Source organism: Scylla paramamosain, unplaced genomic scaffold (genome assembly GCF_035594125.1).
Source record: "Scylla paramamosain isolate STU-SP2022 unplaced genomic scaffold, ASM3559412v1 Contig24, whole genome shotgun sequence".
In the NCBI taxonomy this organism is placed as follows: Eukaryota; Metazoa; Arthropoda; class Malacostraca; order Decapoda; family Portunidae; genus Scylla; species Scylla paramamosain.
In genome coordinates, this window is record NW_026973689.1 from 182,501 (window position 1) to 201,116 (window position 18,616).

At 38.6% G+C, this 18,616-nt stretch overlaps 1 protein-coding gene across 1 annotated transcript in view; it reads left to right on the top strand.

Annotated features, from left to right (window-relative positions):
- The window catches only part of LOC135097543 (fibrocystin-L-like), a 20,229-nt gene extending 2,599 nt beyond the window's left edge, over positions 1-17,630 (top strand). The window contains exons 2-9 of the mRNA XM_063999473.1: positions 2,028-2,200; positions 7,665-7,817; positions 8,397-8,505; positions 9,198-9,378; positions 10,273-10,369; positions 10,733-10,838; positions 10,990-11,339; positions 15,326-17,630. Of these exons, the coding sequence (XP_063855543.1) occupies positions 9,368-9,378; positions 10,273-10,369; positions 10,733-10,838; positions 10,990-11,339; positions 15,326-15,529 (768 nt within the window). The 5' untranslated portion in view covers positions 2,028-2,200; positions 7,665-7,817; positions 8,397-8,505; positions 9,198-9,367 and the 3' untranslated portion in view covers positions 15,530-17,630. The remainder of the gene's footprint in view (positions 1-2,027; positions 2,201-7,664; positions 7,818-8,396; positions 8,506-9,197; positions 9,379-10,272; positions 10,370-10,732; positions 10,839-10,989; positions 11,340-15,325) is intronic.
- The last annotated feature ends 986 nt before the right edge of the window (positions 17,631-18,616 follow it).

An 18,616-nucleotide genomic window follows, 5' to 3' on the forward strand; every position in this document is an offset into this window, starting at 1 on the left:
AGGCAACAGCAAAAGTTTCACCAAAGTCTCTAAAAGAGGATGACCAAGACTCAGTAAGGAAAGCCAGAAGATCACCAGTAGAGCGGCCTTGACGGAACCCATACTGGCGATCAGATAGAAGGTTGTGAAGTGATAGATGTTTAAGAATCTTCCTGTTGAGGATAGATTCAAAAACTTTAGATAAGCAGGAAATTAAAGCAATAGGACGGTAGTTTGAGGGATTAGAGCGGTCACCCTTTTTAGGAACAGGTTGAATGTAGGCAAACTTCCAGCAAGAAGGAAAGGTAGATGTTGACAGACATAGCTGAAAGAGTTTGACTAGGCAAGGTGCAAGCACGGAGGCACAGTTTCGGAGAACAATAGGAGGGACCCCATCAGGTCCATAAGCCTTCTGAGGGTTTAGGCCAGCGAGGGCATGGAAAACATCATTACGAAGAATTTTAATACGAGGCATGAAGTAGTCAGAGGGTGGAGGAGAGGGAGGAACAAGCCCAGAATCGTCCAAGGTAGAGTTTTTAGCAAAGGTTTGAGCAAAGAGTTCAGCTTTAGAAATAGATGTGATAGCAGTGGTGCCATCTGGTTGAAGTAGAGGAGGGAAAGAAGAAGAAGCAAAGTTATTGGAGATATTTTTGGCTAGATGCCAGAAATCACGAGGGGAGTTAGATCTTGAAAGGTTTTGACATTTTCTGTTAATGAAGGAGTTTTTGGCTAGTTGGAGAACAGACTTGGCATGGTTCCGGGCAGAAATATAAAGTGCATGAGATTCTGGTGATGGAAGGCTTAAGTACCTTTTGTGGGCCACCTCTCTATCATGTATAGCACGAGAACAAGCTGTGTTAAACCAAGGTTTAGAAGGTTTCGGACGAGAAAAAGAGTGAGGAATGTACGCCTCCATGCCAGACACTATCACCTCTGTTATGCGCTCAGCACACAAAGACGGGTCTCTGACACGGAAGCAGTAGTCATTCCAAGGAAAATCAGCAACTGTTCACCTCAGCCCCCTTGTGTCAACACTAGAGGCCATCCATACAGTTAATGCAGCAGACCTGCTCATCTCAGCCACTACTGTCAGCACTAGAGGCCATCCATACAAATTAATGCAACAGACTTGTACACCTCAGCCACTACTGTCAGCACTAGAGGCCATCCATACAATTAATGCAACAGACTTGTACATCTCAGCCACTACTGTCAGCACTAGAGGCCGTCCATACAGTTAATGCAGCAGACCTGTTCATCTCAGCCACTACTGTCAGCACTAGAGGCCATCCATACAATTAATGCAACAGACTTGTACACCTCAGCCACTACTGTCAGCACTAGAGGCCATCCATACAATTAATGCAACAGACTTGTACACCTCGGCCACTGCTGTCAGCACTAGAGGCCATCCATACAGTTAATGCAGCAGACCTGTTCATCTCAGCCACTTCTATCAGCACTAGAAGCCTTCCATACAAATTAATGCAACAGACTTGTACACCTCGGCCACTGCTGTCAGCACTAGAGGCCATCCATACAGTTAATGCAGCAGACCTGTTTATCTGAGCCACTTCTGTCAGCATTCCTTATAGTTGTTGTGATGCCAGGCACACATTTTTCTCAAGAGTGATGAAAATTTGGAATTTTCTTGCTAACAGTGTGCCTGAATCTAATTCTGTTGATGGTTTTAGGTACAGTTTGTCCAATTTCTCAGGTGTACATCTGTTTGATTCTTGCTGGTGACATATACGCTGTGCTGCTAGTCAGATTTATTATTTATCTTGGGCTGATGGCACACTTGCCAGGCAGTTAGATAAGCATGTACAGACTTTGGTGTCTTTTTGATAGTGGTGGTGAGCTGACCCTGAACTGGCCCTAAAGGGGTTCTCTCTTGTGAGACCAGCCAGGTAAAAAATATGTTGAAATGTAGCCACATTTACTGTTCTGAAGTATTTACTATTCTATTCATTTCTTCTCTGTTCACAGGTGCTCTGGAAAATCAATTCAAGGCTAATTATTATTTTTTCTTTATTCATTATCCACAGTTGCCTTGGAAAGTGCATTCCTGGCTGAGTGTGGTGCGTGTGCCTGCAACTTGTGTGGTGGTGCTGCTGCTGCGTGAAGCCTCTGCCGTGGGAACCCACCACAAATAGCTAATGGATTCTGTATGACGGGATCAGCAGCAGACAGAATTCCAGTGATGTATTAACATGCCTAGGTTTGGTCCTAAAGGATTGATTTGATGTTATATTTACTACTCATTTGTCTGTAGTCTATATAGTTTTACTACTACTGGAGTAGTAGTAACACTGGGGCTTTTTTTTTCTTTTTTTTTTATTCAAAATTTGTGTTGCCCCTGGCCAGTGCCCCTCTTACAGGAGAAAAGTAGTAGTAGTAATATTTATTTTTGTATGTGTTTGTGTCTATCATAGTATACTGCAGTGTAGGAAAAGTTTTATGAGGAAAATGTGTTAATCTTGACAGTCACTGGTTTGAACCTGAAGCACAACTTTCCAGAAACAAGACCTTGCATTTAGTATACAACAAACTAACTTACCAGCTTCCTGTGTTAGCTTAGTTATATCTTGTTTGTATTCTTAATGCTTTGCTTTCTCATAAAAAAAACATTTTCAAAGGCCATACAGATGATCACCAAAATTCTCATGGGGCATTTTCTTTCTCTCTTGCAAAATCCTTGCATTGTCAGTCATGAAAATGCCCCTGGAGACCACAACAACACCACCTGAGTAAAGATAAAGGTGAAAATAATGATAGTGGTTGTGGCAGTGGTGGTGGTGGTGGTGGTGGCTCTGAGGAGAATTAAGTACTAATATCAGAAGGATGTGGTTTTCATGTTGCAGAAGAAACCAGATGGAAAAAAGGTGTGTGTGTGTGTGTGTGTGTGGGAGAGAGAGAGAGAGAGAGAGAGAGAGAGAGAGGGTGGCTGGGTTAGGGAGAGAGAAGAGAAAGAAAAAGAGGTAAGTGGAGATATGGAGACAAGGGAGAAGGAAGGAAAAGCAGAGGAGTTATGGGAGAGATGGCAGAAAGGGAGGAGGAGGAAGACAAGGAGGAAGGGAGGGTAGATGAGCAGTATGTAAGTGAGTGTGAGTGGAGTCAACATATAAAAGGGAGAGAAATGAACACTCTAAGGAGGGAAGAAATAAAGAATTCATGAAAAGATATTATAGACATATGTAAGGATGAACCAAGGATGTTCTATAGAACGGTAAAATGAAGAATAAAAATGGGTTCAACAAACTGAAAATAAATGGCAAACATGTTGAAGAAGAAGCACAAATTGCAGAGGTTTTGAATGACTTCTTTCAAAGTGTCTTCACTGGAGAGGGAACATTTGGTAGACCGGTGACGGCAGATGTGATAGTAGAAGAGTGAGTGAGATTGAGGTAACAGTGGATGAGGTAAGAATAATGATGGAAGACTTGGATGTGAGGAAGGCACAGGGACCTGATGGAGTGTCTGATTGGGTGGTGAAGGAATGCAGAGATCAACCTGCACACATGATTTACAAACTCATCATAACTTCATTAACAGAAGGAGTGGTGCCCAACATTGGAAAAAAAGCAGGTATAGTCCCCATATATAAGAGTGGAAGCAAAGAAAAACCATTTAATTATAGACCAGCATCATTAACAAGTGTAGTGGCAAAATTGTGCCAAAGAATAGTGAAGCAAAAATGGAGTGAATATCTGGAAAAGAGAGAAATATTAACAGACAGACAATTCAGATTTAGGAAAGGAAGGTCATGTATAACAAATTTAAGGTGCTTCTACTCCAGTCATAGATATGGTACAAGAAAGAGAGGGATGGGCAGATTGTGTTTATTTTGAGAAGGTGCCCCACAGCAGACTGTTGTGGAAATGAGAAATGTCTGGTGGGCTGAGAGGAGCACTCCTACATTGGATCAGTGACTTTCTGAGAGGAAGGGAAATGAGAACAGTGGTCAAAGATAAAAAGTCATCATGGAGAGAGGTAATTAGTGGTGTTCTGCAGGGTTCAGTACTACCACCAGTCATGTTTGCTACCTGTGTGAATGATGTGATGGAAGGGGTGAATAGTTACATGAGTCTATTCGCTGATGATGCAAAATTGATGGGAAAAGTGGAGAGGACAGAGGATTGTGAAGCTCTACAGGGAGATCTGAATGTGATTTGGGATTGGAGTGACACTTGGAAAATGGAGTTTAACATAAAAAGATGAGGAGTGTTGAAGTTTGGGCATAGTTGTGTGATGCCAGTCTTCAGTTATAAATTGGGTAATGAGGAAATAAAAGTGAAGAGTGAAGAGAAAGACCTTGGAATTACTGTCACTGATAAGTTGTCCTCAGAGATACATGTAAGAAGAAAGACAGGGGAAACATATAATCTGGTGAGAAACATAAGAACAACATTCAACTACCTGGATGAAGAGATGATTAGGGATGTAACTGACAATGATAAGACCTAGTTTGAAATATGCAGCAGCGATGTGGTCTCCCAGCACTAAAAGGGGCATAAAGAAATTAGAAAGAATACAATGAGCAGCGACAAAGTTGCCTCTGACCCTATCAGACTTATCATATGAAGAGAGACTAAAACTAAACCTACCCACCCTTGGAAGAGAGAAGAGAGAGAGGTGATCTGATGGCATTATATTGGATTTTGTTGGACAGTGAAAAATTGGACCAGAGTAATTTGGTGGTGAGAGACTTTAGAAGCACGAGAGGGCATGAGAAGATGAAGAAGAAGGGTGTGTGTAGGAGGATATTAAGAAGAACAGTTTCCTGCAAAGTACTGCAGAAATCTGGAAACACACACACACACACACACACACACACACACACACACACACACACACACACACACACACACACACACACACACACACACACACACACACACACACACACACACACACACACACACACACACACACACACACACACACACACACACACACACACACACACTCTTAAAAACATCTGAAAATTTTTACTATAAACTTGTAAATTTGTTCATAATTGTATGACTTCTTATATGTCACCTCTTATGTGACCTGTTATGACCTCTCAGGGACAGCCTTGGGGGCATCCATTACTGGCAGAAGCCCGAGTGTGCTGAGTGACGGGGCGGCATGACCTTGCACCATCAGAGGGTCAGGTCAGTGTGTTCATAGTGCATATTGTGCCTTAGTGGCCTGTCATATCTCTCTCTCTCTCTCTCTCTCTCTCTCTCTCTCTCTCTCTCTCTCTCTCTCTCTCTCTCTCTCTCTCTCTCTCTCTCTCTCTCTCTCTCTCTCTCTCTCTCTCTCTCTCTCTCTCTCTCTCTCTCTCACACACACACACACACACACACACACACACACACACACACACACACACACACACACACACACACACACACACACACACACACACACACACTTTTGATCATGTGAAGATGGAGATAGAGATCAAAGAAGAAGTGCCAAAATTCAATGAGGAATATAAAAATGAGAGAAAAAATTATGCTAAGGCAGACTTTACAGGGTTAAAGAAATTCTACGGAGAGCTTGATTGGAATAATTTATTAAGAGGTATGGAGGTGCAGAAAAAATATGAAGTGTTTTTAAGCAAGTTTAGAGAAGGTGTTGAAAGATATGTGCCAAGATATAAGGTAAAAGAAAATAAGAAAGTGTGGTTTAATGCAAAGTGTGCAGAGGCAAAAAAGAAAAAGGAGAGGGCATGGAAAAAAATGAGGAAACAATGGAATGAGATAAATAGAGAAGAATACAGGACAGCTAGAAATGATTATGTTAAAATAAGAAGAGAAGAAGAAAGAAATTTTGAAAGAGATGTAGTTGGAAAGTGTAAAGAAGAACCCAAACTTTTCTATAGATATGTAAATGGAAAAATAAAGCATAGAGATACTATTACAAAGCTGAAGGAAAATGGAGAAATTTATGAAACCACACAAGAGATGGCTGAGATACTGAATAAAAGCTTTAAGTCTGTATTTACAAGAGAAACTGTCTTTGCATCACTGGGAGATGAGGAACAACAGAAAGGAATAGCAAACATACAAGTGGAAAGAAAAGAAATTAAAAGACTACTGGAAGAGCTAGATACTAGGAAGGCGATGGGACCAGACGAAGTAAATGGATGGATATTGAAAGAATGTAGAGAGGAATTGGAAGAACCAATATGGGAGATAATTAACAGTTCTTTGAAGGAGGGAAAAGTACCAAAGGAATGGAAGAGAGCAAATATAGTACCGTTATACAAAGGAGGTAATAAAATGGAACCACTGAATTACAGACCAGTCTCACTCACGAGTATTGTAAGTAAACTCTGTGAAATAGTCATTAAAAACAGATGGGTGCAATATCTTGAACAAGAAAATATAATAACAGAAAAACAATTCGGTTTCAGGAAAGAGAGATCTTGCGTAACAAACTTACTGAGCTTTTATACAAGAGTAATAGATAAACTACAAGAGAGAGATGGTTGGGTTGATGCAGTCTATTTAGATCTGAAAAAAGCTTTTGATACAGTTCCACATAAAAGTCTCGTATGGAAACTGGAACATCGAGGAGGGCTAAAAGGAAAAATACTTAAGTGGATGAAGGATTATCTCCAAGGTAGGGAAATGAGCACAGTAATCAGAGATAATAAATCAAGTTGGTACGAAGTAACAAGCGGAGTACCACAAGGGTCTGTGTTGGCACCTATAATGTTTCAGGTCTATATAAATGATATGACTGTGGGTTTAAATAGCTACATTAACATGTTTGCAGATGATGCAAAATTGATGAAAGTAATAAAGAACCAAGAGGATTGTGAGGAACTACAGAGGGATATTGATAGAATTTATGAATGGAGTAAACGATGGAAATTAGAATTCAATATAAAAAAGTGCCATGTAATGGAGATGGGAAGAAGTAAAAGGAGACCTTCATGGAAGTATAAGATGGGAGGAATCACAATACCAAAGAGCAAAGAAGAAAAAGACTTGGGAGTAATAATTCAAGACACGCTATCACCAGAAAAACACATCAATGGAATATTTGGCTCTACATATAATTTGCTAGCAAATATCAGGGTAGCATTTAATTACCTAGACAAAGAAATGATGAAGAAAATCATAACACACATGATACGCCCCAAACTGGAATACGCAGCAGTGGTATGGTCTCCACACAAGAAGAAAGATATAAGGAAATTGGAAAGAATACAAAGAACAGCTACGAAAATGATACCTGAATTGGAAGACCTAAGTTACGAGGAAAGACTGGAAGAAATTGGATTACCAACACTGCAAGAAAGAAGGGAAAGAGGAGACCTGATAACAATGTTCAAATTAGTAAATGGCATGGAGAAGATAGACAGAGATGACCTAGTTGTAAAAGTGGAGGAAGGAGATAGACATACAAGGGGACATATGAAGAAATTAAAGAAGAGTCATTGTTTGGGAGATATTAAGAAATACAGCTTTCCGCATCGAACGGTTGAAATATGGAATAACTTAAAAGAAGAGGTGGTTGCGGCAAAGAGTGTGCACATGTTTAAAGAGAAATTGGACAAATTCGGGTATGGAGACAGGACTAATTGAGCTTTGGCTCGGACCCTGTACTATACAACTAGGTAAATACAACTAGGTAAATACACACACACACACTAACCCTTACTGCCTCCTCCCCTGCCACAGTGACACAGATGTACCCGCCCGCCCTCAAGCAGAAGGGAATCCTTATTGAGGATGTGGCAGTCAAGAAGGTGACAGAGAATGGGTACTCCCTGGAATTCCAGACCACAAACTGCAAGACTGGAATGCCCCTCCTTGGGCTCCTGCAGGTGGAAGGTAAAAATAATGAAGAAGGTGAAATGTTTATCCTGTTTTGTCCTCCATGTTTTTTCTTTTTTTTTTTTTGCCCGTCACTCTGTTTCCTCTTCTTATCTGCTTTTTTTTTTCCCCATGGAGTTTGTGGTATTTTTACTCTTTTTTTATTTTAATTTATTTATCTTTTTTTACTTTGTTTAGTAGTGTCATGATGCTGGATGTGTGTTATTGGATCATGAGATGAGAGAGAGAGAGAGAGAGAGAGAGAGAGAGAGAGAGAGAGAGAGAGAGAGAGAGAGAGAGAGAGAGAGAGAGAGAGAATCATAAGAAAAAGATGCCTTATCATCCACATTTACATTCAACAATAAAGGAAAACAATGCAGCTTAATATATTTTCCTCTTAGTCTTAGGTAACCCATTGACAAGTCTTTGGGGACTGACACCTTTAGTGGGCCCTTTTCATTTGTGTTCCATCATATTGTTGCCTTAAACAAAGCCACCCACATACTAAAAGAAGGAAAAAAGACAAAACTTAATACACACTGCCATAAAACCCACAGCATTAATCAGTACTTTTCCCACTCTCTCTCCCTCTATCAGGTCCTCCAGCAAGCTTTGACACTCAGGTGAGTCACATGCTCCTCTCAGACTGCCACGGGTCCCCTCGCTGGCACCTGGGACCTCGGAATTCAGGGGCAGGTTGTAAAAGGTTTGTTGGGAGACTGAACTATGGATGTCACTGGCCAGTGTTCCTATATGTCTTGCTGTCTTATCTTATTTTCATTTTAACAGGCTGCAGTGGAGGTTTCCTCAGGCTTTTAAGAATGCCAGTGGTAGTTTAAAAGGCTCTAGTGGAAGTCATTTAATTTTTCAAGGGTGGTCAGTGGTAGTTTGAAAGGCTTTAGTGGAAGTTATTTAGTTTTTCAAGGGTGAAGTGAGAGTTTAAAAGGCTGTAGTGGGAGTTATTTAGGTTTTCAAGAGTGAAGTGGTAATTTTTAAAAGGCTCTAGTGTAAGTTATTTAGTTTTTTTCAACGGTGAAGTGGGAGTTTAAAAGGCTTTACTGAAAGTTATTTAGGTTTTTCAAGAGTGTTTTATAATTCTGGTGCAAGCTTAAGAAGGACAGTAGTAGTTTAACAGGCTGCTGTGGAGGTTATTTGGTTTTCAAGGTGTTTTATGATGCTGATGATAGTTTAAGAGGGGTGGTGGTAGTTTAGTGAAGTTTTCGGAGATATTTTTCATCACTAATGACAGTTTCATAAGAATTCTGCACTTTTAACAAGCTGAATTTTGGAGATTTTCAGCTGTTTTTCATAATGTTAATGATGGTTAAGGAAAGATTTTGCATCGCTCACTCACTCACTCACTCACTCACTCACTCACTCACTCACTCATTTTGGCAGACATTCCAGCAGGTGTTGACCCAAAGGTCCTGGAGGGCATTCTGGAAAGTGCCCTGGGAACTGATCTCACAGTCCAGTACTCCGGCTCCTGCAAGAACTACCACTACTACATTGAGTGGGAGGAAGATCCCGGCAGAAAGGAGCTGGTGGAGATACACACAGATAACCTGATGTTTGATGGGTGAGGGATTGGAAGTATTTGTTGCTCTCTCTTCTGTTTATTCCCATATTTATTTAGAGTTAGATGTGAAAAACCTGTATTCTTTGGTGGCAGAGTTACGAGATTTGTCTCTTCTGTGTGGAATAATTTTCTCTCAGCCTTGGCATATGTATGTATGTATGTATGTATGTATTTTTAGCTATCTTCTTTCTTTACACTGTCATATTTATTTAATCTATTCCATGGTATCTGTTTGACCTAATCCTTTCTTCTTTGTAGGGTCATTTTCCTTACTGTATCCTATCCTATCTTTTTGACTTACTTGCTTCATTATTCGGGTATTTTCTTTATGCAATCTCTATTTAACTTAACTGTCTCTCATTTGTTGGGTTATTTCCTTTGTCCTATCTATATGTTATGGAGGGAAACAGCCTTGGCATATGTATGTATGTATTTATGTATGTATGTATGTATGTATGTATGTATGTATGTATGTATGTATTTTTAGCTATCTTCTTTCTTTACCCTGTCTTATTTATTTAACCTATCTATCTGCTTTTTCTACCATTTTTGTTATTCTGTTATTGCCCATCTGTTAGGTTAGGTTAGTCCATTTGTTCAAGTTAGGCTAGATTTGTTCACATGTTTAAGTTAGGTTAGGTTAGTCCATTTGTTGAAGTTAGGTTAGGCTAGTCCATATGTTTAAGTTAGGTTAAATTAGTCTGTTTGTTTAGGTTAGGTTAGTCCATTTGAGTTAGGTTAGGCTAGTCCATATGTTTAAGTTAGGTTAGGTTAGCTCATTTGTTTAAGTTAGGTTAGGTTAGTCCATTTGTTTAAGTTAGGTTAGGTTAGTCCATATGTTAAAGTTAGGTTATGTTAGTCCATTTGTTTAAGTTACCCATTGCTCCTTCACAGAACTCTAAAAACCAAGATCATTCGTGACTCAGCCGGAGTCCTTTGGCACAGCCCTCTTGAGACAGACTTTGTGACCACTCATAGGGACTCTCCTCATGTAAGTCCTTGCTGATTGGCAGAGAGAGAGAGAGAGAGAGAGAGAGAGAGAGAGAGAGAGAGAGAGAGAGAGAGAGAGAGAGAGAGAGAGAGAGAGAGAATATAGGCATGGATCACTAATGATAATGATATTTTTACTGCAAGAGGGACATTGACCAAGGGCAACTAAAAAGAAAAAAAAGCTCAGTGAGTGCCAGTAACCTACAGGAAAGTAAAAAAGGATCATCCAAAACTGGAGGATAAGTGTCTTCAAACCTCCCTCTTGAAAGAGTTGAAGTCACAGGAAGAGGGAAATACAGAAGCAGGCAGGGAGTTCCAGATGATGAGGATAACTAATAACATGATCTTACCTCATTGCTATCAGGTGACAGTACAAGTGAATGGTTACTTTGGTGCATGTCTTGGTGCCTGTGCCTTCACCTACGATGATGCCACCACTCCCATGCTGACTGGCGTCTCCGGCACTGCAGGTGAGCCGTCGGTCTGTCTGTTTGTCTGATTAGTCTTGTAGCTCTGCCTCTTCCCTGGCTTGCCTTCATCAGGTAAGGGCCCATGGCATTCCCTCACCCTCACCTTCACCATCTAATTTAACTCATTCCAAACTTGTATTTTTCCTGACAGGCGAGGGGCTGCAGCACACCCTCACCCTGAGTGGCATGGCCATCACTACCACCCAGCTCACCTGCACTGTAGCACTGTGGGGCGGCTTGCATTCAGTGGCACTCAGCATGCAGCCGGCTGGCTCGGCACTGCTCCCCTCCCCCATCATCTACATGGTGCCAGTCACCGTGGTTGCACTCAGCATCACGGAGGGCAGCACTGGTGGACAGTATCCTCTCACTGTGACTGGCACTGGCTTCCCAGACAGTGATGGGTGGGAGGCTGGCAGTGCCATTATGACTCTGGGTGGCAAGAAGTGTGTGGTTATCTCTGGTGGACCCACAAAGGTCACCTGCACAGTGCCTGCTGGTGTGAGTATAAAGTGTGTGTGTGTGTATTTACCTAGTTGTATTTACCTAGTTATGCTTTATGGGAAAAGAGTTATGCTTGTGCTGTCCCATCTCCATATCTTTTAATATCCAACTTAGCCTTGAATCCATGTATACTTTCTTCATTTACTATCTCCTCATCCCGACTGTTCCATACATCAATACAATGGGTACTTTTTGGCGTCTCTTCTACAAGCACTCCTCTTCAGCCTCTTTCCATGTCCTCTAGTGTCCCGTGTATCCCAGACCATTAAGTTGCTCCAGTCCACCTCCTCTACTCCCTTATATGCTTTATATATCGCAATCATGTCTCCCCTTTCTCTCCTCTTTTCCAACGTTTGTAGATGTATCCTTTCCAGTCTCTCTTCATATGACAAGTCTCTGATACTTGGTACCATCTTCGTAGCTGCTCTCTGAACTCTCTCCAACTTACTTTTATCCTTTTTCTTGTATGGCGACCACACTACTGCTGCATATTCTAGTCTGGGTCTTATCAGCGACACGATCATCTTCCTGACCATCTCTTCATCCATATATGCAAAGGCCTGCCTTATTCTTCTCAACAAGTTATAGGTTACTCCTGTAATTTTGCTAATGTGTCTCTCCGGGGTCAGGTTCCCAGTCACTGTAACACCGAGATCCTTTTCCTCTTCTGCTCCACTCAACCTTACACCATTCAACACATAATTTCCTTTTACTCTTCTTGTACTTTTTCCAAATTCTATTACTTTACACTTCTTTAAATTAAATTCCATTTCCCATCTATAACTCCACTCTGATATCTTGTTCAGGTCTTCTTGTAACGTTCCACAGTCCTCTGCACTCTCAACTTTCTTCAGCAACTTTGCATCATCCGCAAAAAGGCTCATGTAGCTTTTCACCTTCTCCGTCATATCATTTATATAGACTGCAAACATGATTGGTGCAAGTATTGAGCCTTGGGGTACTCCACTTATGACTTCCCTCCATGATGATTTTTTATCTTTTACCACGGTTCTCATTTCTCTGTTTGTCAAGAAATTTTCCATCCATCTCAGCAAGCCCCCCTTAGCCCACCATTATGCTTCAACTTCCACAACAATTTCCTGTGTGGCACTTTATCAAAGGCTGCCTTCAGGTCTAAATAAACACAATCAGCCCATCCATCTCTTTCTTGCATTATATCCACCACTCTAGAATAAAAACTCAGTAAGTTTGTAACACACGATCTCCCTCTCCTAAATCCAAATTGTTGCTTTAATATCACTTCATTTCCTTCTAGATACTGCATCCATTTATCCTTCACCAATCTTTCACACATTTTGCACACCACACTTGTTAGAGACACAGGTCTATAGATTAAGGGGTCCTCTTTACTACCACCTTTGTAGATTGGCACTATGTTAGCTCTCTTCCATTCAATTGGGACTCTACTTTCAATTAGGGAGCTTTCTATAATATTATGTATTACCCATGTCAACTGCTGATTGCACTCTTTTAGTATCCATCCTGACACTCCATCAGGTACAGGGGCCTTCCTAATGTCTAGTTCCTCCATCTGTTTCTGGACATCCTCTTCAGTCACTTGGATTTCCCCCAGACCCATTTCCTCACTCATCTCACTCTGGTACACAAATGTTTTCTCTTTTGTGAATACTGATTGAAAACTCCTGTTCATTATCTCTGCCAATTCAGCCGGATCCTCACACATTTGACCATTCACCTTCAATCTGCTTATTCCTTCTCTATTTTTCATTTTGCTGTTCACATATCTGAAGAACAGTTTTGGTTTCTCTTTGCATTTGTCCATAACATCTTTCTCATAATTTTTCCTTTCTTCTCTAATAACCTTTACATATTCATTTCTTGTGGTTGTGTAGTTTTGCCACAGCTCTTGCTTTTTTTTTCCTCCGCCATCTATTCCATGCCGTTTCCCTCTCCTCCCTAGCTATTTCACATCTTCTATTATACCAGTCATTGTTATATCTTCTCTTTGTCTCTACTTTTGGTACATATCTTTTCACTCCCTCTTCATAAATATTGATGAAAGCTTCCCACTTCTTTTGCACATTACTTGCTGTGATAAGTGTACTTCAGTCCCCTTCACCAAAGTATCTCCTCATTTGTTCAAAATTTTACTTACCATAATTAAATCTTTCACTTTTATAATCTTCACATCTACTCTCCTCTCTTTTTTTCTTTAATACAAAACCTTATCATGACATGGTCGCTTTTTCCTAGTGGACAACTATAGTTCATGTCTTCTATAATATCTGTTTCTTTTGATAATACCAAATTGATGGCTTCTCTGCTCCTCTGTATCTAGTGTTTTCCTCAACCCACTGTGTCATAATATTGTTCATTGCCAGTTTCAGAACCTTATCTTCCCATGAGTCTTCTCCTCCTCTTGTGTTCCACTCCTCCCAATTTATCTCTTTACAATTAAAATCTCCCATTTTAACAATTTTGTTGTTTTCTTTAATTTTCTTTACAAGCCATTCTTTTGTCTCACTCTGCAACAGTTCATGCTCTTGTCTATTCCAGGTCTTTGTTTTTAGTGGGACATACACCACTGTGACATATTGTATTCCTCCTCTTCCATTTATTAGTTGTAAGTTTAGGCCTTCCACCAAGCATTCTGCATTTTCCACTCTCCACCCTGATACCCTTTTTAACAAGCATCATCACCCCACCTCCTCCTTTTCCACATCTGTTTCTTATCCACATATTGTACTTCCTCCTCCTAAATTTGATGTCTCTGAATCTCTTAGTTTAGTTTCTACCATTGCCATGATGTCTGGTTCATTTGCTTTCATAAATTCAATCACTTCATCCATCACTGAAACTAAACCATCCACATTACGCTCGTTTGCGACAACAACGTCATAACTAAAAAAAATGGATTTTCGAGTTATCTATATAGACATATTCATCTTGAAACGCAGATTTTTTGGCAAAAGTGTCATAATTGTAGTTAAAAAATTGACCGCTAGAGGCGCTAAATGTCATAACGACATAACATAATATGTACCAACTTCTTTGCGTGAAGACCGTTACATGTCAGTTGTGCTGTGACCATCGTTGGGGTAACTACACTCACACTGTCATTTAGAGTGTCATATTTTGATTTAGAACTATGTCAGTACAAAATGTAAGTACTGAACTTATGAATTATGTTTCATGCAATAATGTGTTATTTTGATGTAATACGTTTTGTCTGCGAACATAGAGCTCTATGTTTTACGTCATTATTCAAAATGTGTCATTATTGGTAAAAACAAACATCTATGTTTTACGTCCTAATTCAAAATGTGCCATTATTGGAAAAAAACCTTGTGAATAATAGGTGTTGTATTTGAGTTATGACAGTATTGTTACAAACATTACCTCGTATTACAGCAGCACATTTTTGTTTAACTTAAATTATGTCATTGTTATTTGAAAATCTTGCGAAAAACTTAAAAAAGTTAGTGTATTATTTACATTGGTGACATTGTTGCAACAAAACATTGTATTCATAAATATCATATTTTTTTCAGATTAAATAGGTACCATGTCATGTAGAGGAAAACTTATGCTAGAATTAGCATTAAAGGCTAAGGAAAACAGTGAAGAAAACCCTGAAGAAAATAGTACAGGTATATACTGTCATAACCTTGATTATATTTCTATATAATTTGCTTTAAGGTGGGAGGTAAGCCTATTTTTTTTTATTAATGAGCCAATTTTGATGAAAACTATTTTAACAATCAAAACTTTCGGAGGAGTAAGGCTTTGAAGTTTAAAGATCCAACTTTTTAAAAATGCAAAATAAAGTCAAATTTTCAGATTTTTTGGTTCTTGTTAAAAATTTGGACCCCCATCTGAGGAATTTATAGTTCCCCCCCAAACTAAAAAAAAATGACACATGCTGTCTTACATACCATAGAGCGTTTTTAACACAAAAAACAAAAAATCACATTTTAGACCCATTTCTTTGTACTTTGTAGGATGTGAACTTCCTGTTGACCCTCAAATCAATGATGACCATCTGCTGCCATCAGCAAGCATTACGGGTGCAAGCTCTGCTTCAAATAACAGGAAGTCTTCTTCTAGTAGTGACTCGTCCTCTAGTAGTGACTCGTCTTCTAGCAGTGAATCATCTTCTAGCAGTGACTCAGAAACTGAAGATATTGACACAGATGATTCCGTGAAAGATAAGGACTATATCCCAAGCAAAGAGGAAGAAGAGAGTTTTAACCTTGAAGAGAAGGACGCAGTTGATAAAATTCCTGTACTAGTTAGTCCGCAAAAGGGACGTAAACGTAAACAGCACCTGAGTCAATGGAAGAAACATAAAGCAAAAAAATTAAGGAACTCTGGAAAGGCTTATATAAGCAAAAATAAGAAAATAAAACCAGAAAGGAAAATGAAACTGCCATGTGGAAATAAATGTCGAATTAAATGTTCAGAACAGATAAATGAAGAAGAAAGGCAAAAACTCTTTGACTCTTATTGGGCATTAGGAGACATTGCTCAACAGTGGCAGTTCATTTCAAACTGCATTAAAACTGTTAGACCTAAATACAGGTATGTTCATGAGGGAGGCAACCGTCAACCTAGGAACAATAACAGTTCCTTTCACTTCATGGTTGGTCAGAATGAAATTCGTGTTTGCAAACTTTTTTTCAAGAACACACTTGATATCAATGACCGGCCAATAAGAACAGCTTTAGCAAAGCAAAGCAGAGTTGCTAATGTTCTTATGGAACCTGATAAGAGAGGCCAACATGGTAATTAAGTAACTGTTGATCCTGAAATTAGGAAAGGTGTCAAGGCACATATTGAGTCTATCCCTCAGATAGAGAGTCACTATACAAGAGCTACATCAAGTAGGACATTCATATGCGGCTCTAAAACAATTGCAGAAATTCACCGCGATTATGTTGAGAAGTCCAAACAACAAAAGGTACCTTATGCCAATTACACTCTGTTTTATCGCATTTTTACCACAGAGTATAATATTTCTTTTTTTGTTCCTAAAAAGGACCAATGCGATGTTTGTTCATCTTATCTTAATGCGGAGAATGAAGAGAAAGAGCGCCTTCAAGGAAGCTATGGAAATCACCACAAAGAAAAAGACATGTCAAGAAATGAAAAACATAAAGATAAAACTGAGAGTGATGCAGTTGTTGCTGTTTATGACCTTCAGGCTGTAATGCAGATACCAAAAGGGGACATTTCAGTTTTTTATTACAAGTCAAAGCTGAATGTTTTAAATTTTACTATTTACAATGCTAAAACAAACTCATGTAATTGCTATGTCTGGAATGAAACTAATGGCCAACGTGGGGTTAATGAAATTGGGACCTGCGTTCTCGATTACATTAAAACCTTGTGTGAGGCAGGAGAAACTGACATAATTTTTTACTCAGATAACTGTTCTGGCCAACAGAAAAATAAGTTCATGATGGCACTTTACCTTTATGCAGTAAACAACTTACCAAATATAACTTCAATAACACACAAGTTTCTAATAAAAGGGCATACCCAAAATGAGGGTGACTCTGCCCATTCCCTAATTGAAAGAGAAGTAAAGAGAATTTTAAAAAGTGAACCCATTTATGTGCCGGAAACTTACGTAATGGCAATTCGAACTGCTAGAAAGAAAGGACAGCCTTTCGTAGTAAAAGAGCTTTGTTACAAAGATTTCTTGAACATCAAGTCTCTAGCTACTGAAATGGGACCTATCAATTGCAAGACTCTTCAACTCTCTGATGTTAAAGTAATGAAATTTGAAAAGCAGTCACCACTGTCAGTTTTTTGTAAACATTCCTATGGTTCAGACTATAAGGAGCTTAAAATTTTGAAAAACTCAAATAAAGCCACCTCCATTAATGACTTACTGCCATGTTACTCCAGCAAACTTACATTGCCTGCTAACAAGAAAAAAGACTTGATGGACCTTTGTAATAAAAATCTGATTCCACAATGCCATCATAAATTTTATGAAGACCTGTAAATGAAATCAATCTTAATGAAATGAGTTAAAATACAAATTTAGTATGCCTATTACAATATTAAGTTTTGTTGTATGCTAATTCATTAGGTACATATTATTTGAATGGAATATTAAATAGATGTTTATTTTATAATGTTTTTTTTATTATACAGTCCATCTTTCATTTATTTGAACATTTTTGAGTTGTCTAATTCCTTAGGCATATTTGAAAGAAATTATAATTAGGAAGAATCTATTAGGTTCATAAGGATTTTTTTATTTGAAAAAAATGATAATTAGGAAGAATCTATTATGTTCATGAGGATATATATATATATATATATATATATATATATATATATATATATATATATATATATATATATATATATATATATATATATATATATTTGAAAAAAAATTATAATTAGGAGGAATCTATTATGTTCATAACAATGTTTTTTTTAATATCTTTTTGTGTTACAGTCAATATCTTTCATTTATTAGGAAGTATCTATCATTTTCATAATAAGAAAATGTATTATCATCAATCTTGTCAAAGTCATAAGCAATGAACAATACATAATTAAGTAACATATTGGTGATTATTTTCCTTTAAATAATGGCACAAAACAAAATAGTACATGAGAGGTCTACTATTTTTTTATGAAGAACGTCATATTAAAAAAAGCATTATAAAAGTTTAAATAAAGGTTTGATTAGTGAAGATATAATTATTTCAATTTCTATAAACTTTAAAGGACTATTTGATGTTTCAAAAAATGTTCCAGCTATGGTCTTTTGGGACTATTCACAATATTGAGAGTGTTTTCATTCTTTAAAATGGCTCTCGTGAAAAATTGCTATTTTTGAGTTATGACGACGTTGTCGCAAACGAGCGATTAGTGTATGCCACTGTCCATGTCCCTCCCTCTCTTAGAGCTGTGCCTCTGCACCCTTCACTCTTCACATGTACCACTTCCTCAACCTTAGGTCCATTACTCTCCAGAAGAAAGTTCCTTTTCCTCTTGTGTTCTCTGTTCATTCCTTTCTTTTGCTTCACTTCTCAATTCATTAAGTTTCTTCCTTTCTTCCTCATTCATTTCTCTTCTAATCCAGCCTTATTTAAACTTGTTACTTTTGGCTAGCTTCCACGCATTTGCCAATGTTTCTTCAGCTGTTGTTTGGGATTTTAGTTTGATTTTCAATGGTCTACTTTTTCCTTGATCATATTTACCAATCCTGTACACCTCTATTTCATCTTCCAGCTTTGTATCCCCTTCGTTTATCACACTCAGTA